Source organism: Lacerta agilis, chromosome 6 (genome assembly GCF_009819535.1).
Source record: "Lacerta agilis isolate rLacAgi1 chromosome 6, rLacAgi1.pri, whole genome shotgun sequence".
Taxonomy (NCBI): Eukaryota; Metazoa; Chordata; class Lepidosauria; order Squamata; family Lacertidae; genus Lacerta; species Lacerta agilis.
In genome coordinates, this window is record NC_046317.1 from 34,466,890 (window position 1) to 34,484,441 (window position 17,552).

Here is a 17,552-nt window from a genome sequence, read left to right on the forward strand (position 1 = left end):
GTATCTGTGCCTTCCTACACGACTAATTTGTTTTTCCTTTGTTTGTTGAAGACATTATGGTAGAAGAGTTTGTTGAATTTGGACCTCTGGATCTCTTCATGCACCGCAAGAGTGATCTGCTTACTACTCCTTGGAAATTCAAAGTAGCAAAGCAATTGGCAAGTGCATTGAGCTACCTGGTAAGTCCCAGGTGTTATCTGCTAATAGCAATTATTTCTGCAAGTCTGCCATATCACAAAATGCAACTTGCATTGACTATGCATTCTGATAAGCCAGTTATGCACACATAGGCTCAGTCAGTCTTGAAGTGAGTGGGAAGGTGGGGCGGGGGGGGGGGGAAGCTTGCCTTCTGTGAACTTCAGTAGTGTTTTGTGAACTGTTGTTCTAAGTCGAAACAAAAATAAAAATAAAAATCCTTCCAGTAGCACCTTAGAGACCAACTAAGTTTGTTATTGGTATGAGCTTTCGTGTGCATGCACACTTCTTCAGATTATTCAAAAACGTTTTCAGTGCATTTGGATGCCATCGTCTTAACATGCCAATTTTATGACATTCTCTTATAAATGCAGGAGGACAAAGATCTAGTTCACGGAAACGTTTGCACAAAAAATATACTCTTGGCAAGGGAAGGAATTGACAATGAATATGGACCTTTCATAAAACTGAGTGACCCGGGAATTCCAATAACAGTGCTGTCTAGAAAAGGTATTCTTTTAGAAAGTAGTTTTCATCACAATTGTAAAGAAGAAAACCTTACTTGTTATTACCTGTATCATGCATCTGTATCTGTGTATCAGTGTGTATGTCTAGGGTGTGTTAGCACTAATTTTCCAAAGAGATGCGCTGAGAATAGCTGTCATTGTCCATATCTCAACTAAAGCATCCATGACAGATGGCCATCCAACCTCTGCTTAAAAACCTCCAAGGAAGCAGAGTCCTCCACCTTCAAAGGGAGCCGTTCCATCCACAGTCAAACTGCCCTTAATATTAGTATTGGGTTAATATTAGAAAGACTAACTTGCCCACAGCATGGTACTGAATGCCACAAATTAATTGCACACTGGTTGCCTTTATATGTTCATATCTAGGCTTTGACTCTCTGCTTGCAGTACTTTGTTCCTCCTTTTGTGTGAGCAAACAGACAATCCAGTTAACTATAGTTTTTCGTTTTGTTCAATGCTATTGAACAATAGAAACTAGGGTTCTGAAGCAATTGACTAGCCCATGATAGGAAGCCCAACTTTGAACTTGTGTTAAAAAAGTGTTGGAATAACTCTTGATGATGTGCAGCCCTGAAATTTGGTATACATGGGTCCAAGGGGCCAAAATTACTGGGGGGGGGAGGGATGAAAATGTGATATTTATACACCCTTCCTGCAATGCAGGGCACTCAAAGGACACCTCAAAATGGGTAAACCATTTACACGTTAGCTAAAAAGCTGAAATTTGATGTGTGTATATAGATAAAGATCCCTTGAATACTAGAAAAGTAAAAAACAAGAAGAAGATTTAGCAAGTTTCTCCCTAGAAACAAGAGGGCAGTAAATGAATCTTCAAGTGACTCCGGTACTTCAAGGCTGCTCGCACAGCTGAAATATGGCAGATACATAGAATTCTAAATTGGAAAGGGACCACAAGGGCCATGTAGTTCAGCCCTCTGCTATGCAGGATTTTATTTTTTTTGCGCGATGTGGGGTTTGAACCCACACCCATTCCATAACTGTTTCCAGATTCTTTCCTTCCGTGTATTTTCTCTGTAGGAGTGGCTGTTTCTATTAATAGTTCTGTGCTTACATTAAAAGTGAGTCTCCTCAATGTACACTCCCCCCCCCAAAAAAACAAAGTAGTTTAAAAAGGAACATGTATTTAATCAACCAATACCATGACTCGCTTCAAACCCGTTTTCACCTCTCTCTTTTTTTGTTTGTTTCCTCCCAGAATGTGTTGAGCGCATCCCTTGGCTTGCACCAGAATGTGTAGAAGACTCAAAAAAATTAAGTGTGGCTGCTGATAAGTGGAGTTTTGGTACAACGCTGTGGGAGATTTGCTACAATGGAGAAGTGCCACTTAAAGACAAAACATTAGCAGAGGTAAGTCCTGGGTGGCGGCGGCGAGGCAGCATTAAGATATCCCTTTCTTAATATATTTCACCTTTTGTGGAAATACATTTTTAGCTCTCTTGTAGAAAGCTTGTAGGGCAAGTGGAGATGTCAGCCGAAGAACCTTTCTGTAGACTGCAGTAGAGTTTTACAAACAGAAGCCATGTTCCGAGAATCCTAATTAAACCCCAGTGGGGTTCTGGTTTTGCAAAACCTCAGTCCACTGCTAAGAGCTCCCCAACAAAAGGATCTTTCCTGCTGGAAGGCAGCCTCTTTTGAAACTTGGGTGGGGGTGGTCAAAGAAGGCATGTTTCTTAGCTCTCTGAATAACACAGGTGTCTCCCATCCAATCTTGCAGAAGGAGAGGTTTTATGAGGGGCATTTCACACTTCCAGTCCCATCCTGCAAGGAGCTGGCTGACCTTATGAAGCAGTGCATGCACTATGACCCCAGCCAGAGACCATTCTTCAGAGCAATCATGCGAGACATCAACAAGCTAGAAGAACAAAGTAAGTAATTTGTTTTGCTTATTTCCCCTCTTCATCGTCAGTTTTATTTTCTTTGCTCTGTGGGATACATTAACATTAATGAATTTGCAAACATCTTGATGGCAGTATAAAAAGCCATATATAGGGTCCCCCGCAGGCATAGAAGGGATTTGCTGTTCAGAAATTAAGATAGTTAACAAGATGGCTCTATACATGAAAATCTGGAACCCGACACTGTTTTGGTTTGCAGTTGTCATGGAATATTGTTTGTGTTAACAGTAGTTATGGAAGCATCCAGGGTGACGTAAGAGTAGGGCTGTCAAGCTCTGCCTCACCGTCGGTTCCTGTGTATGAATGATTATTTTGCCAGTGTTAATACCCCTCCCAGAGCCCTTAGTATACACTGAGAGGTTGTGTGTAGTCTTCTTGCCCACACCTTGTGCTATGATTCTGTTTGCTTTGGTGAGAGTATGGTTGGCTCTCGGCTACAAATAAGACTACAAGGTTTACTCTGCAAGTTCACAATGGAGCGGGTGGCTGCTAATCCCTGCCCTCAGATATTGTCAGCAGCTTCCCTTTGCCAGTTTAACTCCCTCATTTCTAAAGCAGTTGTCCATCTTCTGGGAAGATTTTCACTGGGGGCAATGATTTAGAGGAAGATACACAAATGTTAGGAATCTGCAGTTTGACAGAACATTCAGCAAGGTGATGGGGTCTGTTGAAATGAAAAGCAAGCATATGTAAAAACAGATTTGAAAATTTAAAGAGTAAAAGTACTCATTTGTGCCACACTAATATTCTTACCTGTGTCAGATCCTGATATCGTCTCGGAGAAGAAGCCTAATGCGGAGATTGACCCTACCATTTTTGAGAAACGCTTCTTGAAGCGCATTCGCGACCTAGGCGAGGTATGTTTACTTCTATTGCTGCTGCTCAATATTTTTTGAAGATTTGGCACTAAGGTGCTGTACAAGGTGCTGTTATTCCCCTTTCGCGCCTGTAGTAATAGTGTGCTGAAACATCATTCAGCATTGTGTTCTTCTGTTTTCTTTCCAGAGATGGGAATACTGTATTAAGTCAGCCTATTTCTCTGTGCAGGGTAATGGATTTCTTCATGTTTATAGAGCCACTGGCGGAGGAAGAGAAGGCGGGGGAGCGCACCACCCCTGGCAGCATGATCCCGGTGGGGTGCCATCGTGGCTGACCCCCTGCCTGCGCTGAGCACCATGCCCCCGCAGGCTGTGCGCCACTCCCTGGACGTGTGCCACGCTGGTGGGACACGTGCCAGCCACGCCCACGCCTGCTCCCCACCCCCCGGTGCCAGAGCATGAAGCTCTGCCACTATATAGAGCAAGTGAAGTGTGGAATATTCCCTTCTGCCAGAAGTAAATATGCATAGGGCTCCAAAAGCAGCACAGAGTGCAAAGGGCAAGGTTTCTGAGTAGAGATATGCCATAGCTCAAACCTGTCTAGGAGTCCCACCTCCCTTGGTGTAAGTTCCAGGCCCCCGTTTTACTTGTAGCAAACACTTCAGTGAGAGAAAGCACCTCACACACATTTTTTAGACATTCTGTTTATTGCTTGACATCTGTGGTAGCTAAATAACGCCACCTGGAAGGCCACAACTCCCATCTGCGCCATCCAACATAGTCCAACGCCACCTGGAGGGCTACAGGTTAGCCACCCCTGCTTTTGTATGTTCAGTAGATATGTTCTGGTATTGCAAAGACGGACTGAAGGAGATACCAGGAAGCGCCCAGCATGGAGTGGTTTTTGGTCCATAAAAGTTAAGTGATTGTACCAAGAACCACAGATCCACTAAGCAATAAAGCCAGAAGCAGATTCAAAAGTCTGTAAAAGAAACCTAGCAGGGATTTGGTGCCTATTCATTTATCTTCTGTGGACCTTCTGAATAGTGGAGGTCACCGCGTTCGTTATTGCAGTGGTGGCTTATCGCGAATGCAGCTTATCACTGGGTATCATTGAAACATTCTCCTAGGTGAAGCAGCTGCTACGTTTTCTCTTTCTTTTGCAAAGCTAGTGTGTGGTGGCTGATTATGGTTTTTTTATTTTCTTTTTGAAATTAGGGCCACTTTGGAAAAGTTGAACTCTGCAGGTACGACCCAGAAGGTGACAATACTGGAGAACAAGTGGCGGTAAAGTCACTGAAACCTGACTGTGGTGGAAACCATATCGCTGAGCTAAAGAAAGAAATCGAAATCCTGAGGAAGCTTTATCATGAAAACATCGTAAAATACAAAGGAATCTGCACCGAAGATGGTAAGTCTTGGAAGTTCTGAACATGTTTTCATTCTCCTGTTTGCTTTTAAATCATTCCCCCCCCCCCCGACATCTTTAGGAAGAGACCAATTACTAAATTCTAGCAATACAATACACTTCTGCCTTAATCCCATTGAAAACATTGTGACATAAGTAGTGATGAGCAAAGCCTAATTTTCCATCTCTATCCAGGACTCTGGACTACAACAGATTTTTGAAAAGGGAAAGATAATAAAAAATTAGGGAAAGAAAATAAAAAATTAATTCTCCCTACTGCCGCTTTTCACTGTTCTCTTAAATTAAATTAAAGCAGTGGTGATTATGAGGGCTGGCACCGAGGGCCACAGAATTATCCTAAGGCACCTGAATTTTCTTGGGGTCTTGGCCTGGGCTGTTGCTATGGCAGCATTTGGGTGCCTTAATGGAGGACCTGGTGCAAGTTCTTTGCAGAGCTGTTGCTGTTTGTTACTTTTTAAGAAAACAGCATGGTGCAAGGAGGTTGGTACTAGGGCCATAACAAAATGAGCCTGAACTTTAGAGGGAGTCTTGGACTGTCGGAACTCAAGTTTCTTAACAGTTTCAGTTCCAAAATTCAGTGCTGTTGCTGACCGTTAACTAAAAGTGCTGTTTTTGATCAGTAGCTTCTGAATTGCTTCTTGGAAATAGTTATCAACTATGTGAAAAGATTGAAGCCTCTCTGGGTGTTGCATTTGTATGTATGCGGAGTGCAGCACTTTGTTGCCTTGCATGCCCTAAACCTTTTTTATGCAGCAGGGCTGCATTTGTTGCTGCTGCCCCTCGCAACACGTATCCAGTGGCAGGCAGGGTGAGGGGAAGGCACATACTTTGCAGCAAGGAAGGCACCCTCTTCTTGCCTCACAGCTTTCAGAGCTGGTGAGGAAGCCATCTTGGTTGCTCATCTTCTGGCCCCTCCCCTCACAGCTTTTTCTGGAAGGGTCATAGTCACAACGGTTGCCTTTGTGTTGGCATGGGGGAGCCACGAGATGCAAGGATCTCGAGCCCCCATAGTGAGAGCTGTAGTGTCATGAATTCATCTACATGAAATTTTTGTAAAATGCCATTTAAAAAAAAAAAAACCTTTACATAACCCATTCTAAAGCTTTATACCTGCGCTTTAGTGTGGTGTAGTGGTTACGAGTGGTAGACTCGTAATCTGGGGAACTGGGTTCGTGTCTCCACTCCTCCACATGCAGCTGCTGGGTGACCTTGAGCCAGTCACACTTCCCTGAAGTCTCTCAGCCCCACTCACCTCACAGAGTGTTTGTTGTGGGGGAGGAAGGGAAAGGAGAATGTTAGCCGCTTTGAGACTCCTTCGGGTAGTGATAAAGCGGGATATCAAATCCAAACTCCTCCTCCTCCTCTTCTTCTTCTTCTTCTTCTTCTTCTTCTTCTTCTTCTTCTTCTTCTTCTTCTTCTTCTTCTTCTTCCCAATCCCATCTGTCCCTTTCTGTGCAAAGGGTGGAACCTAAAAGTAATTACTTCATGGTGGTATCCAGCACAGTGCTTCCTGCTAGCACAGGATTTCCCTCTTTTCTTTCTCCTTGTTCTGTGTAGCCCATGCTTCCTCCCCAAATCTGCTCTGGGAGCTTGGGAAAACCCCCAGAACAGATTTAGGGAGCCCACACAGGAAGAATGTTAGCAGAAGCACTGTGTTGGATATCGGCCTTAGTGTTTCATGGGTTTCAAAACCTTGTTTTGTTTCTGCAACCGTTAGTTCCGACACTCACAAAGTAAGTCCACAAAAGTAATAATTGTGTTCAGTAGGTCTCCCATCTTCAGAAATTGAAGGGGAAATTGAGTTCCATTGCATTTATATGGAAGGCAGCTTCATGTCTGGAAACACACAGTAAATGTGTACCTAGCAGCCACAATTTTCTCTGGACATATTTATTATGCATGTTACATCCCCTGGTTATGGCAGCTGGGAAAATGGACAAACAGCCACTGACCTTCATTATTTTCCTTGGAATGGAAAGATATTAGGAGGGATGGAAAGGTGTTAGGAAAACACTGGATGAAATGGACCAAGGAAAATACTTAAAAGTAATACTTGACCGCCCTGAGACCCCCAGGTATAGGGCAGTATATAAATTCTAATAATAATTAACAAAGTGGTCAAGGGTGTTGACTCTGAAAATTGCTTGAGATAATTTTGGCTTTCTTGATCAAAGGTGGAAATGGAATTAAGCTGATCATGGAGTTTCTTCCTTCTGGAAGCCTAAAGGAATATCTTCCGCTAAACAAGAATAAAATCGGTCTGAAACAGCAGTTGAAATACGCTGTACAAATCTGCAAGGTAATGCTGTACATATTTTAATATCTAGTTGTAGCGTAGGTCTCGATGTTTTATTTTCATTCATGTGTTCAGAATTGAAATATCCGTTTAAAATCATAATGCATGAATTTGGGGGGAGGGTTGTTAGCTTTTTTTGGGGGGGGGGGAATGATTTATTTAACATTTCCATCCCAGTTAAGGCAAGCCCTTCAGTTACAATAAAAATGTAAGAACAAACCAACTGAGCAAAGAAGCTAATGGGACAGCAGCCATAAGCAGCTTGGATAAATGCAAAAAGTATTTAGGGGTTGCTTAAAAGGCAAGTTCCTGGGGGAGGGACAGAGTCCACAAGTGTGGGGGCACCAGTTATTGACCCTGGTGATGGCAGAAAAAGGTCCCCTGAATCCGACTTAGGGGTTTAAGGAGCTTTAAGGTGTGTGTAGCTGCTTCTTCATACAACCTGATACCAAACCATGTATATCCTTCACTTTATCTCTGCTCCCTGTTACCTTTAATGTGCCCCATGTTTTATGAGGTGAATGATTTCATTTATGGAAGTTGAAAATGATAATACAGCCTTGTATTAAAGTGAACTTTGTTGCTAATTTTCTCTCTGGCTAAATTATATTTAACCAAGCAGCAGCAGAAAAAGAGAGGGCTTTTTAGAAAAAGTAAAAAAAAGAGAGCCTAAGGCCTAGGGATTCTTCACACTGCCATGTGCTTTAGTTCCAAAACTCTAGCTGGTTCTGTAGGAGGTTCAGACTATGAGCACTGAAAAGCTTACCAAACAGAAGGGTTGGGTATACAAATTCTAAAGAAAATTGTTAGAGGTGCCTGAGGTAGAAAGCAATTAATTGCAAGAGAATGAAACATTACTTGAAATTTTGTGTGACTTCAACCATCAGGGAATGGACTACTTGGGATCTCAACAGTATGTTCACCGAGACTTAGCTGCAAGGAATGTTCTAGTTGAAAATGAACAGAGAGTGAAGATTGGGGACTTCGGGCTAACCAAAGCAATTGAGACGGATAAGGAATATTACAAAGTGAATGATGAAAAAGACAGCCCTGTGTTCTGGTAAGGAAGAAAGAGATATATATAGTGACAATCTAGCAAGTTTTTGCTGCAAGAGATATTATTTTTAGCTGAAACTGCACTGTGTGCCACTATGGATTAGCCTCATGGTAGGTGTTATCAATAAGTAATGGGAGGTTTTAACTTGATAATGATCACTTGACCATAAGAAAAGGTTATTGTATTTGCATTTTCTAGTTCAAGAGCAATCTTGATGGGTGGTGGCATGTACATATATTTATTGATGCATTTTATGCTTACGTTTGTGGTTAGGTATAAGAATTACTTGCAAAACTATAAAGTGGCTCGTAGGCTGGATCTACATTGATCTGGAAAACTATTTTAAAAAGTAGTATAAGCTCTCAATGCAATTTTACATTGACGATGGCTCACTGCTCTACAGTGCCCTCTGGTGTCACATTTTTATAACACATTTTTAATGTTTTAACTGACCAATGTAGGTTAGTCCTTTAATTATTTCAACACTTGTTTCTTTCCTGTTTGTTCAATTGATGCATAATACTTTTGTGTGAAGCATATGGAATCATCTTAGTAGTTTCTGTTGCAACAGCAACATCTCTATTTAATGATGCAAAGTGAGTTACGGCTTTTGTGCCGCAGTTCTACCAAAAGCAAATGAAAGCTTTCTATGGTTACAGGTATGCTCCTGAATGCTTACTGCAGAGCAAATTCTACATTGCTTCAGATGTTTGGTCTTTTGGAGTGACCCTCTATGAGCTACTGACCTATTGTGATCCTGCATGCAGTCCAATGGCAGTAAGTAGCTGTGAAAGGAAAAGTTCTTTACCATATGCTTTCTTCCAAAATAAGAGCAAAGTGTGTGTAAGTGCTTTAAGGGTCTTTTCCCTACTTAATCTTAAAAAACCCCAGATTTCAGGGCAGTTAGTGTGTGCATACATGGATAACATTGCATTTAGGGGAATGTTGTTCACTGTCTGAAAACGACCCCCCCCCCCCGAAGCACTTATGAAACTCCTAAGCTTAAGTTGGGATGAAATGAAAGGATGAACATAGACCTTTTATTTGATGAAAATGATCATACTTTATATAGCTGGTCCCATGATTTATGTTTGAAACTAGTTATTTATGTTTACAGGAGAACCATTACTACTTATAGGTTGTTTAGGGATCTTAGAAATTTGATAAATAGCCAGTGCTTTTCCCCCTAGACAAATAGGTGCCAGTACTCACCATGAAGTTGTTTCAGTAAGTGCCACACTTAAAGAGGTGCCCTTGAGTACCCCCTGAAAAAAGCACTGGATGTAGTCATTATAAAATTGGGTTACCAGTAGGCAAGCTCTTAAATTTCTCTTTGGGTGCCTTTGAAACTCTCCCAAGTGCAGGCTTCCTGTACTTTAAAGTAGTACTGAGCTTGACCTCAAGGAGGACACTTTTTTCTCATTTTTGTCTCATGAGACAAAGATGTAACTCACACACTCAGACACACACCCTCTCTATTTTTGGAAATTTCACTTTTAGGGGTTCATCCTTTGCAGAGATGTGAAACTGTTCCCAAGGGGTTGGGCGTCCCAATCTTTGGTTGACACAAGAGGTCAACAAAGAGGGAAGGAGGGGTTCATTCAATAAACTGAAGCCTGGGTTCTGCCAGTTTCAATCTCCCCAGGTTTCGGTAATCCACATTGGTCTCTACATCAAAGCTGACTTGCTTGCTTTTGTTTGCATTCCATTTACCGTAACCCTCTGTCCCAGTGCCCATGCTCCCTATGTACAACCCACTATTGCTGGTCTTTGGAATGGCAGCTGTGCTTACATACATATCCCAACTATTCCCCCCCCCCATCATTACCTCTTCACCCACCAAGGTTCTGCTACATACCTTTGGGCCCTTATCATCAAGCAGACACTACTCCTACCCTTTCCCTTGACTCTTGCACACAGCCCAGCTGTACCCTTTTACTAATAGAGAAATGAGATTAAACATGGGTTTTCATAACTTACAGGAATTCCTGAATATGATTGGACCAACTCAAGGCCAGATGACAGTGACACGGCTTGTGCGGATATTGGGAGAAGGCAAACGTTTGCCATGTCCTAAAAATTGCCCACCAGAGGTAAGGCATTAAGAATTATTATACATTGTCTTGTGTTGGGCAAATTCCCATAGCTTTATGTTTGAGCTTTCATAGGAAAAAGCTCTTTTAATCACAATTCTCTCACAGCTGGGGTAGATGATTATTTTGTTTTTAGCGTTAAAAAAAACCCACACACACACTTTCAACTGGCCCGGGAAATGCCATCTGATTTTCATTCACATATTTTATACTATCTGTACGCATGTCAGTCAGGGCTATGCAGAAGCTCTCAAAGGCTGATTTTGTAGGTTCTCTCTCCCATTGATCTACTGACCTATTACCATATTTTTTTGTTTCCTGACAAAAAAAGTCCAAGGTAGGTAAGAAAAACAGAATATAAATATAAAAAGTGCTACCAACTGACTAGCCACAGTACATTTTTTCTTAACTGAACCATATTTGTATTTTGTAGGATTTTATTGTAGAGATTACAACAAAAGCAGCAAGTACAGGTGAAACTCGAAAAATTAGAATATCGTGGAAAACTCTATTTATGTAAGCAATTGTTTTCAGTAGCTACTGGAGTTTAATATATGAAATAGACTCATGACATGCAAAGCGAGATATGTCTAGCCTTAATTTGTTATAATTGTGATGATTATGGCGTACAGCTGATGAATTGAAATTGTTAATTTGGGGTTTTCATCAGCTGTACGCCATAATCATCACAATTATAACAAATTAAGGCTTGACATATCTCGCTTTGCGTGTAATGAGTCTATCTCATATACTGTATTAGTTTCACCTTTTAAGTTGAATTACTGAAAGAAATGAACCTTTCCACGATATTCTAATTTTTAAAGTTTCACCTGTAGTATGGGCACAACCCGTTGGTCTGTAGGAAGACATCCCAGGAGCCATAGGATGCTATGGACCCCTCTCTCTGCAGGCAGAGGAGGTTCACCCCTAGAAGCTTCCTTGTGGTTGCAGATGCCTCCATAGCTGGCAGTGCTCCTGCGGGTGGTAGAGGGGGCTTTGTTAGGAGTGAATTTGGAACAACAGGATCTAAAGCTCTCTTTTAGGCCCATAATATGGGGTGGGATGTCAGTCCCTGGATCTGGCATATTTGTTTTCCATCCTTTCAGTAGAGTGTTGAATGTGGTGATTCTTCAACCTGGAGTGTCTCCCTCATAATATGTGAGCTTTAGTGATACCATAGTTAAGCTTATTGTATTAAACGTTGGCTATTTCCGCTACTGTAGCCAATACTTGATAATCGAGCAACTTGCACTTCCTGACCCAGTCATTGGCTAATGTTTGTATATGTAGACACAAACTTAAATTGTCTGAATCTTATTTCTTTAAGAATAAAGGCAATTTCAATGTGTAAGCCATAACCTACCCTTTTCATTTACTAGGTTAACCAACTGATGGGGAAGTGTTGGGTTCAAGACCCAGGTGAGCGGACAACCTTTCACAATCTGATTCAAGGATTTGAAGCACTTATTAAAAAAATGTAATCGATACATTTTATACTTGCCACTTAAATGTTTTGAAAAGTGTATAAGGCCTTTTTATTACCTAGTGTAATTTTGTACTTTGGTAATGTTGTGTCTGAAAAGGGTTTTTCTGTTTGAGTAGCCAACACGCGAGTCTAATAAATCAGGCCAAGCAGCAGAGAACATTGCTGAGCATTTTGCCAGTTTATATATCTGTGCCAAGAGGGTCTCTCAGCTGCTGGGCCAAGTACTTCTGAGGGCGGGAAAAATCTTTTAAGGCTACTGTTAAGTGATATGTGCCTATACAAAATTTGAATCATGTTGTATTAGAGAGCAAAAGATGATTTCCAAACAGTGTAGGGCTGTCATTACAGTACAAAATGTTAATCATGGCAGATAAATAGAAATGTTCCCGACAGCATTCAAAAATGAATATTAAGTAGGTGTGCTAGGTAAATTTGGTTGGAATCCAACACCCAGTTTTGTCCTACACCCAAAGGGACTTTGGATCTGTGCCGCACATCCCAAGCTACTTTTTGAACTTGCATCGCAACTTGCAAAAGCAGTTTGTGTTCAGCAAACCTGAAGTAACTCCTGTCATCCCAGCATTGTTTCTCCCTCTTGATATATATTTGTAGCGTTTGCTTTTACTATATTCCTTAAAATCCAGACACCATTGGAACTTTGTCCTGGAGCATTCTGACCTACTCCAAAATTTCTACATCACAGAAGTCAGTCCTTCTCATATATTCCTTCTCTTTTGAAAGGAAAACTCTATATTAGGGGTGCAAAAATCATGTAAGGGGAAAGACCACTGAAGCATGACAACATTTGGGGTTTTTATTGGGTAACAGATTGCAAGTGACAATTAAACATAATTTCTCCAGTGAGGCTGAATGGTGCATGGATTTTAATGCGCACTCTGTAAATGAAGATGTTACCTCTTGTAATAATATGCCAACCTGGAGTAGGGGGATAGATGTGCATTGTGCACTTGCTATAAAAGAAGTAGGATTCAGTATGTTCTGCAACAAAGAGAGAGCTATGTACAAGCTCTGGGGCCAGAATGCATGCCTTGCCTTACTCTGAATTTGCTTGTCTTAACAGATGGAAGACTAATTGGAGGCTAGTCTTTTCCTAAAGTCAGATATTGCTTTTCAGGAATTATTCAGAATTCGCAATAATGTAATGTGTATCAAATTAGAAATGCTATCAAGGATAAACCCTCTTGCAAATACTGCCTGTTCTCCCCACTGTACTCTGTATGCACTTTGTTATTCTTTATAAAATAAAATAAAAGATTTTATCAATATTAATGCATTGCCTTCATTCATAGCTGAGACAACATTCTCAAGGGGGGTTGGCTGTCTTGTCTTGAGTGCACCTCTACGGGTGAAGTCAAACTGCTACGAGAATCACAGTGCCAGCTACCCAGCCATAACCTCACTGGTACTGGCAGTCAGTTTGCTGCTGTGAAAATCTGGGCCCTTACTGTGCAAATAGGTTGGTATATAAGTACAACATGAATAGAGCAGCGCTTCTAGATCAGAGGTGAGGGGTACCTATGGTGCCTGAAGGTTGCCCAACCTGTCCTAGAAACTTAAAAAAAAAAATATTCCAGCAATATGACCTCCAGTCATGTTAACAATACAACACATATTCTTTAGGGGACCACTGACTTTTCAAGAAAAGAGTTGTCATGTGCTAGGGTTACAAATATTCAGCTGGCTCAACAAATCAAGTTTTCAGAAAGGTAGCCCTGCTGATATGGTGCTATAAGTGTTATTAAAATGTGCCACAAGACTATGCATTCATAGGACACAACTCCCCTCGCCCTTCTCAGCTTCACAACAGGCCTCCCCCCCAAAAAAAAAAAACATTCACAATGTACCTTCAGGAGCACACAATAAGCCACACCAGCTTTATACTTCAGTGTAGTTTGCCAATTTATTTACAGAGAAATTGATTGCTCAGAAAAGATACATTCAATGTGAATAATACTAAACACAGAGAAGAAAAATCCCGCTATGACGTTCTGTTACTTCTGAATAATGTATATTAGTTTTATATAACAGCCTCCTAATCAAGAAACTTGTAAACTGCACCTAACTTTAAATTTGACTGGATTTCAATCAGGCTTACCTTGATCTCTCTTCACTGCAGACAAGCTATGTTTCCCTCATTGGTGTGCATTTCTTCATAACCTCCCACTGCAGATTTTACCATTGCTAATGCTGGGCCTCGTGTGTTTTAAATCTTAACTTCAGAAACAAAAACCTACAAATTGGGGTTACTGTGAAAAATGGCACCTGTATTGGTTATTTCAAACATATTCCAAACAACAGGAAAGTAGCTTTCTGTGAATCTGAGTTAGAAATAAATTAAGAGCCAGCATATAATATACCACATTCCACCCGGTTCCAGTGAACACAAATAATTGCCATGGTTATAAAGTGCAAGAAAAGATACTGAAGAATTTCCAAGGTGGCAGTGATTAATCCAAGAGTACTGTAGTATAGAAACAGGGTGTGGAGCAGATAGATCCTTAAACTAAATGCAAGTCAGTAAGATAGCAATGCATTCAGTTCCACTGGATACTAAATGGAAATTCACATTATTCCCACCCCCCAAAGAAACAGATTAACAAGAAATAGACCTAAAAGCCTAAGACTCTAAATGCAAAGCTAGTATCAATCCTCTTCATGGAAATTTTGTCATGCACACTTGGTATTGCCAGCAATCATTTATTTTAATGAAGTGCGTTGATATCTTCCTAGCATACTTCCACTTTAGCAGCTACAACTGCTATTTTATTATTATTTTAATCCAGAAAAGATCTGCCTACTTTGACTAGACAGTACTGCAATGATTATACTCAACCTAACCATTGTCTGGGCTGTAATCCAATATGCAAACCCCATTAAAGCCAATAAAGGAATATTGCTATCAGGATTAAACATGAATTTAACTTTGCAGCCAAGAATCTAAATCTTTGAAGAAGAAGGAAAAACCCAACACAATTGTTTCTTTAAGACTACCACTGCAACTTTTCCAGCAAGAACATTTCCTCTCACTGTTATTTTATTGCTTCGAGAGACATTCTCAAGGGGGCAAAGCTGCCATTTCTTTAAGAGCTTAAGAAATAACTTAATTGTCACTCAATGCATAGAAACTAGTCTGGAGGGTAATCTGCCATTAGTAGCTCCCCACACACAAATTTACTCAGAGAAACTACATAGATTGGTTCTCCAATATCTACAATACATATTAAAAGTGAAAGCTAAGGATGACATGAATGTGGCTTTGACTCCAAGCAAGATGCTGATCTTAATAAACACGTTTTCTTTTAAGATACAATTCTGCATAATGTACTCCCGAGCCCTGAGTTTGCTGACCAACGTATTCCACTGGGCCATCTTCTGGAGTGGTGATGAGGTACGAAGAGCCCCGCTTTTCATTTCTTATTGGTGTCATCTAAACATCATAAAAGTCCATTGTTACAGCAATGTGTGTGCAGTTATTTAAAAGAATACTGAATTATCCTTTCTGTAAGCAAACTATACTGCTCTCTAAGGATGACCAACACTAGATCTAGTTACGTAAATAAAATAAAACAAAACAATTGGACTAGGACAAACTATAAGGCTACTTGGAATGTTTCTCAACAGCAACAAAATAAAAGTCAAAAGGCTTTGTATAGCAGCCCTGACAAATTCTTAAGCTGCATTATGCGTTTTCTGAACACCAGGTGGCAGCACAAGATATCAACCTAGCAACATATAGGTGCCAGAAGAGAAACAGACTACAGTATGCAGACTTTTCCAGATTGGTCTCTCTGCTTCACTCTCTCTCTCTAATATAAAAAATTGACTGCATTTCTATCTCTCTCTCTCTCACACACACACGTACGTGTGTGTGTGTGAAAGAATTTTAGCTTATTTATTTATTTATTGCACTTTCATCCTACTCATCCGCTGCATTTTGTCAAGGCACACTGTTGCAGGAGTTTGGAAAGCTGTACCTAACTAAATTTCTCATTTGCATACTATTTAAAAATACATGAGAATGCTGAAAGGCTATCCATCACAGATGTGTAGTGTAATTTATCGGCTGCTTCAGGAAAAAGCGTGCCAACTCTTTCCTCTTACCTTCAGTTGGTTTTGAGGCGCAAGTGGCAAAATGCCTGGATGGAAGGACCCCTGGGTGGCAGCGTAATATGACGGCATGACTTGCAAGTAGCTGCTGAAGTCCCCATACACTCCACTATCAGATTCCTACATGGAGAAAACAGAGAAAGGGAAACACTATGGTTGCTGGCCACTGAATAGAGACAGAGACATATTTCTGGGAGAAATGATTAATCATAAATTCTGTGACAGAAAGAGGAGAGTATCACATGACGTGTGACAGCAGAGGGCGCATAAGCCCATTCGACCATGCCTGCTTTTCCAGCCACTTCCAAGTCGCTGGGATGTGCACATGTGCAGTCGCACCTCAATTGGACACACACAAACCTGTTGTTGCCTGTATTCAAAAGTAGTATATGTTTCTTAAAGGCAAAGTATCTCTAAGAATCTCCCTTTACTGTTTGGGGAGAGTATGGTTATTTTCTCAGACATCTTACCCAGAAACATGGTCAGTACCAAACTTGGGAGATGTTTTACCCTAAATACCAATGAAAACCAGTTCATTCTGTTTTTCAGATGCTGTAACCTTTGCTACATCACCTTGTTAAAATGCTTCCCTAAAATTACAGGAGTTTTGACAATGGTATTGAGATTTTGCTAGAGCACAATGAACAATTTACTTGATTTCCTTTGCACAGATCAGCCAAGGAAAACTCAGGCGATTATAAATGCAGAACATGAACATAAGAGGAATGTACCTCATTCCATTAAAAGGAATGTTTCTATTACCGACAAATACCTATCCTATAAATACCCTGGATAATTTTCATTTACAAAAAGAATCCTGGAAAAAGGGAAATTCAGCATTCTATGGTTCACACTGCCTAGCCTATTTTTTTTCCTTTTAAGAAGGATAAGCTCAAGTTTGCAAAGAAAGAAAAGTAATTACAGTGGTACCTCTGGTTGCGAACGGGGATCCGTTCCAGAGCCCCGTTCGCAACATGAGCAGCACGCAACCTGAAGTGCTGCGTCTGCACATGTGCGTGGCGCGATTAGGTGCTTCTGTGCATGCGCGAACCACAGAAACCTGGAAGTAACCTGTTCCAGTACTTCCGGGTTCGGTGTGTTCGTATCCCGTGATGAACGCAACCTGCAGCGATCGTATCTAGAGGTATGACTGTATTCAAATAGTGTTTGGTTACTTCATGGCACACAGGTGTCCTTAAGATTATGAAATGTGCTTACTGAAAGAACTTCAGGGAGAAAATTATAAGAAGTGCTACATAATCTGTTATTTTGGTTGAATTTCAGAATCTAGCCTTGGTTACCGACAACCTTGACAAAGGCTGCTGGTTAAGCTGACTGAATCGCCATCCACTTACCTCTGAGCCACCATTTTCTAATTCCCCTACTCTAGTTTGGATGGTATGGTATGCCTGGGCATATTGTTGATACCACTGCTGGACTGAATCCTGCAAAAGACAAGGCAATTTTTTAATTTATCAACTGCAATTTCGCACTATTACGTTACGAGACATTAAAAGCACAAGCTTTGCAAAAACAAATACATATGCATGTTTTTGTTAATCTGGATCAATCGGCTCCATCCGAATGCAAGAGAAAGTTAAGGTGGT

General features: G+C 40.9%; 2 protein-coding genes across 3 annotated transcripts in view; one reads left to right on the forward strand and one right to left on the reverse strand.

The window, feature by feature from the left end:
- Positions 1 to 13,008, forward strand: part of JAK1 (Janus kinase 1) — a 37,234-nt gene extending 24,226 nt beyond the window's left edge. Inside the window, exons 15-25 of the mRNA XM_033151885.1 lie at positions 52 to 179; positions 570 to 705; positions 1,939 to 2,090; positions 2,458 to 2,608; positions 3,401 to 3,495; positions 4,675 to 4,867; positions 7,060 to 7,184; positions 8,069 to 8,241; positions 8,898 to 9,015; positions 10,221 to 10,331; positions 11,711 to 13,008. Of these exons, the coding sequence (XP_033007776.1) occupies positions 52 to 179; positions 570 to 705; positions 1,939 to 2,090; positions 2,458 to 2,608; positions 3,401 to 3,495; positions 4,675 to 4,867; positions 7,060 to 7,184; positions 8,069 to 8,241; positions 8,898 to 9,015; positions 10,221 to 10,331; positions 11,711 to 11,812 (1,484 nt within the window). The 3' untranslated portion in view covers positions 11,813 to 13,008. The remainder of the gene's footprint in view (positions 1 to 51; positions 180 to 569; positions 706 to 1,938; positions 2,091 to 2,457; positions 2,609 to 3,400; positions 3,496 to 4,674; positions 4,868 to 7,059; positions 7,185 to 8,068; positions 8,242 to 8,897; positions 9,016 to 10,220; positions 10,332 to 11,710) is intronic.
- A 1,513-nt stretch (positions 13,009 to 14,521) lies between these two features.
- Positions 14,522 to 17,552, reverse strand: part of RAVER2 (ribonucleoprotein, PTB binding 2) — a 37,498-nt gene continuing 34,467 nt past the window's right edge. For both annotated transcript variants that reach the window (XM_033151887.1, XM_033151886.1), the window contains exons 12-14: positions 17,301 to 17,390; positions 15,940 to 16,065; positions 14,522 to 15,265 (exon numbers count right to left, since the gene is read on the reverse strand). In XM_033151887.1, the coding sequence (XP_033007778.1) occupies positions 15,119 to 15,265; positions 15,940 to 16,065; positions 17,301 to 17,390 (363 nt within the window). In that variant the 3' untranslated portion in view covers positions 14,522 to 15,118. The remainder of the gene's footprint in view (positions 15,266 to 15,939; positions 16,066 to 17,300; positions 17,391 to 17,552) is intronic.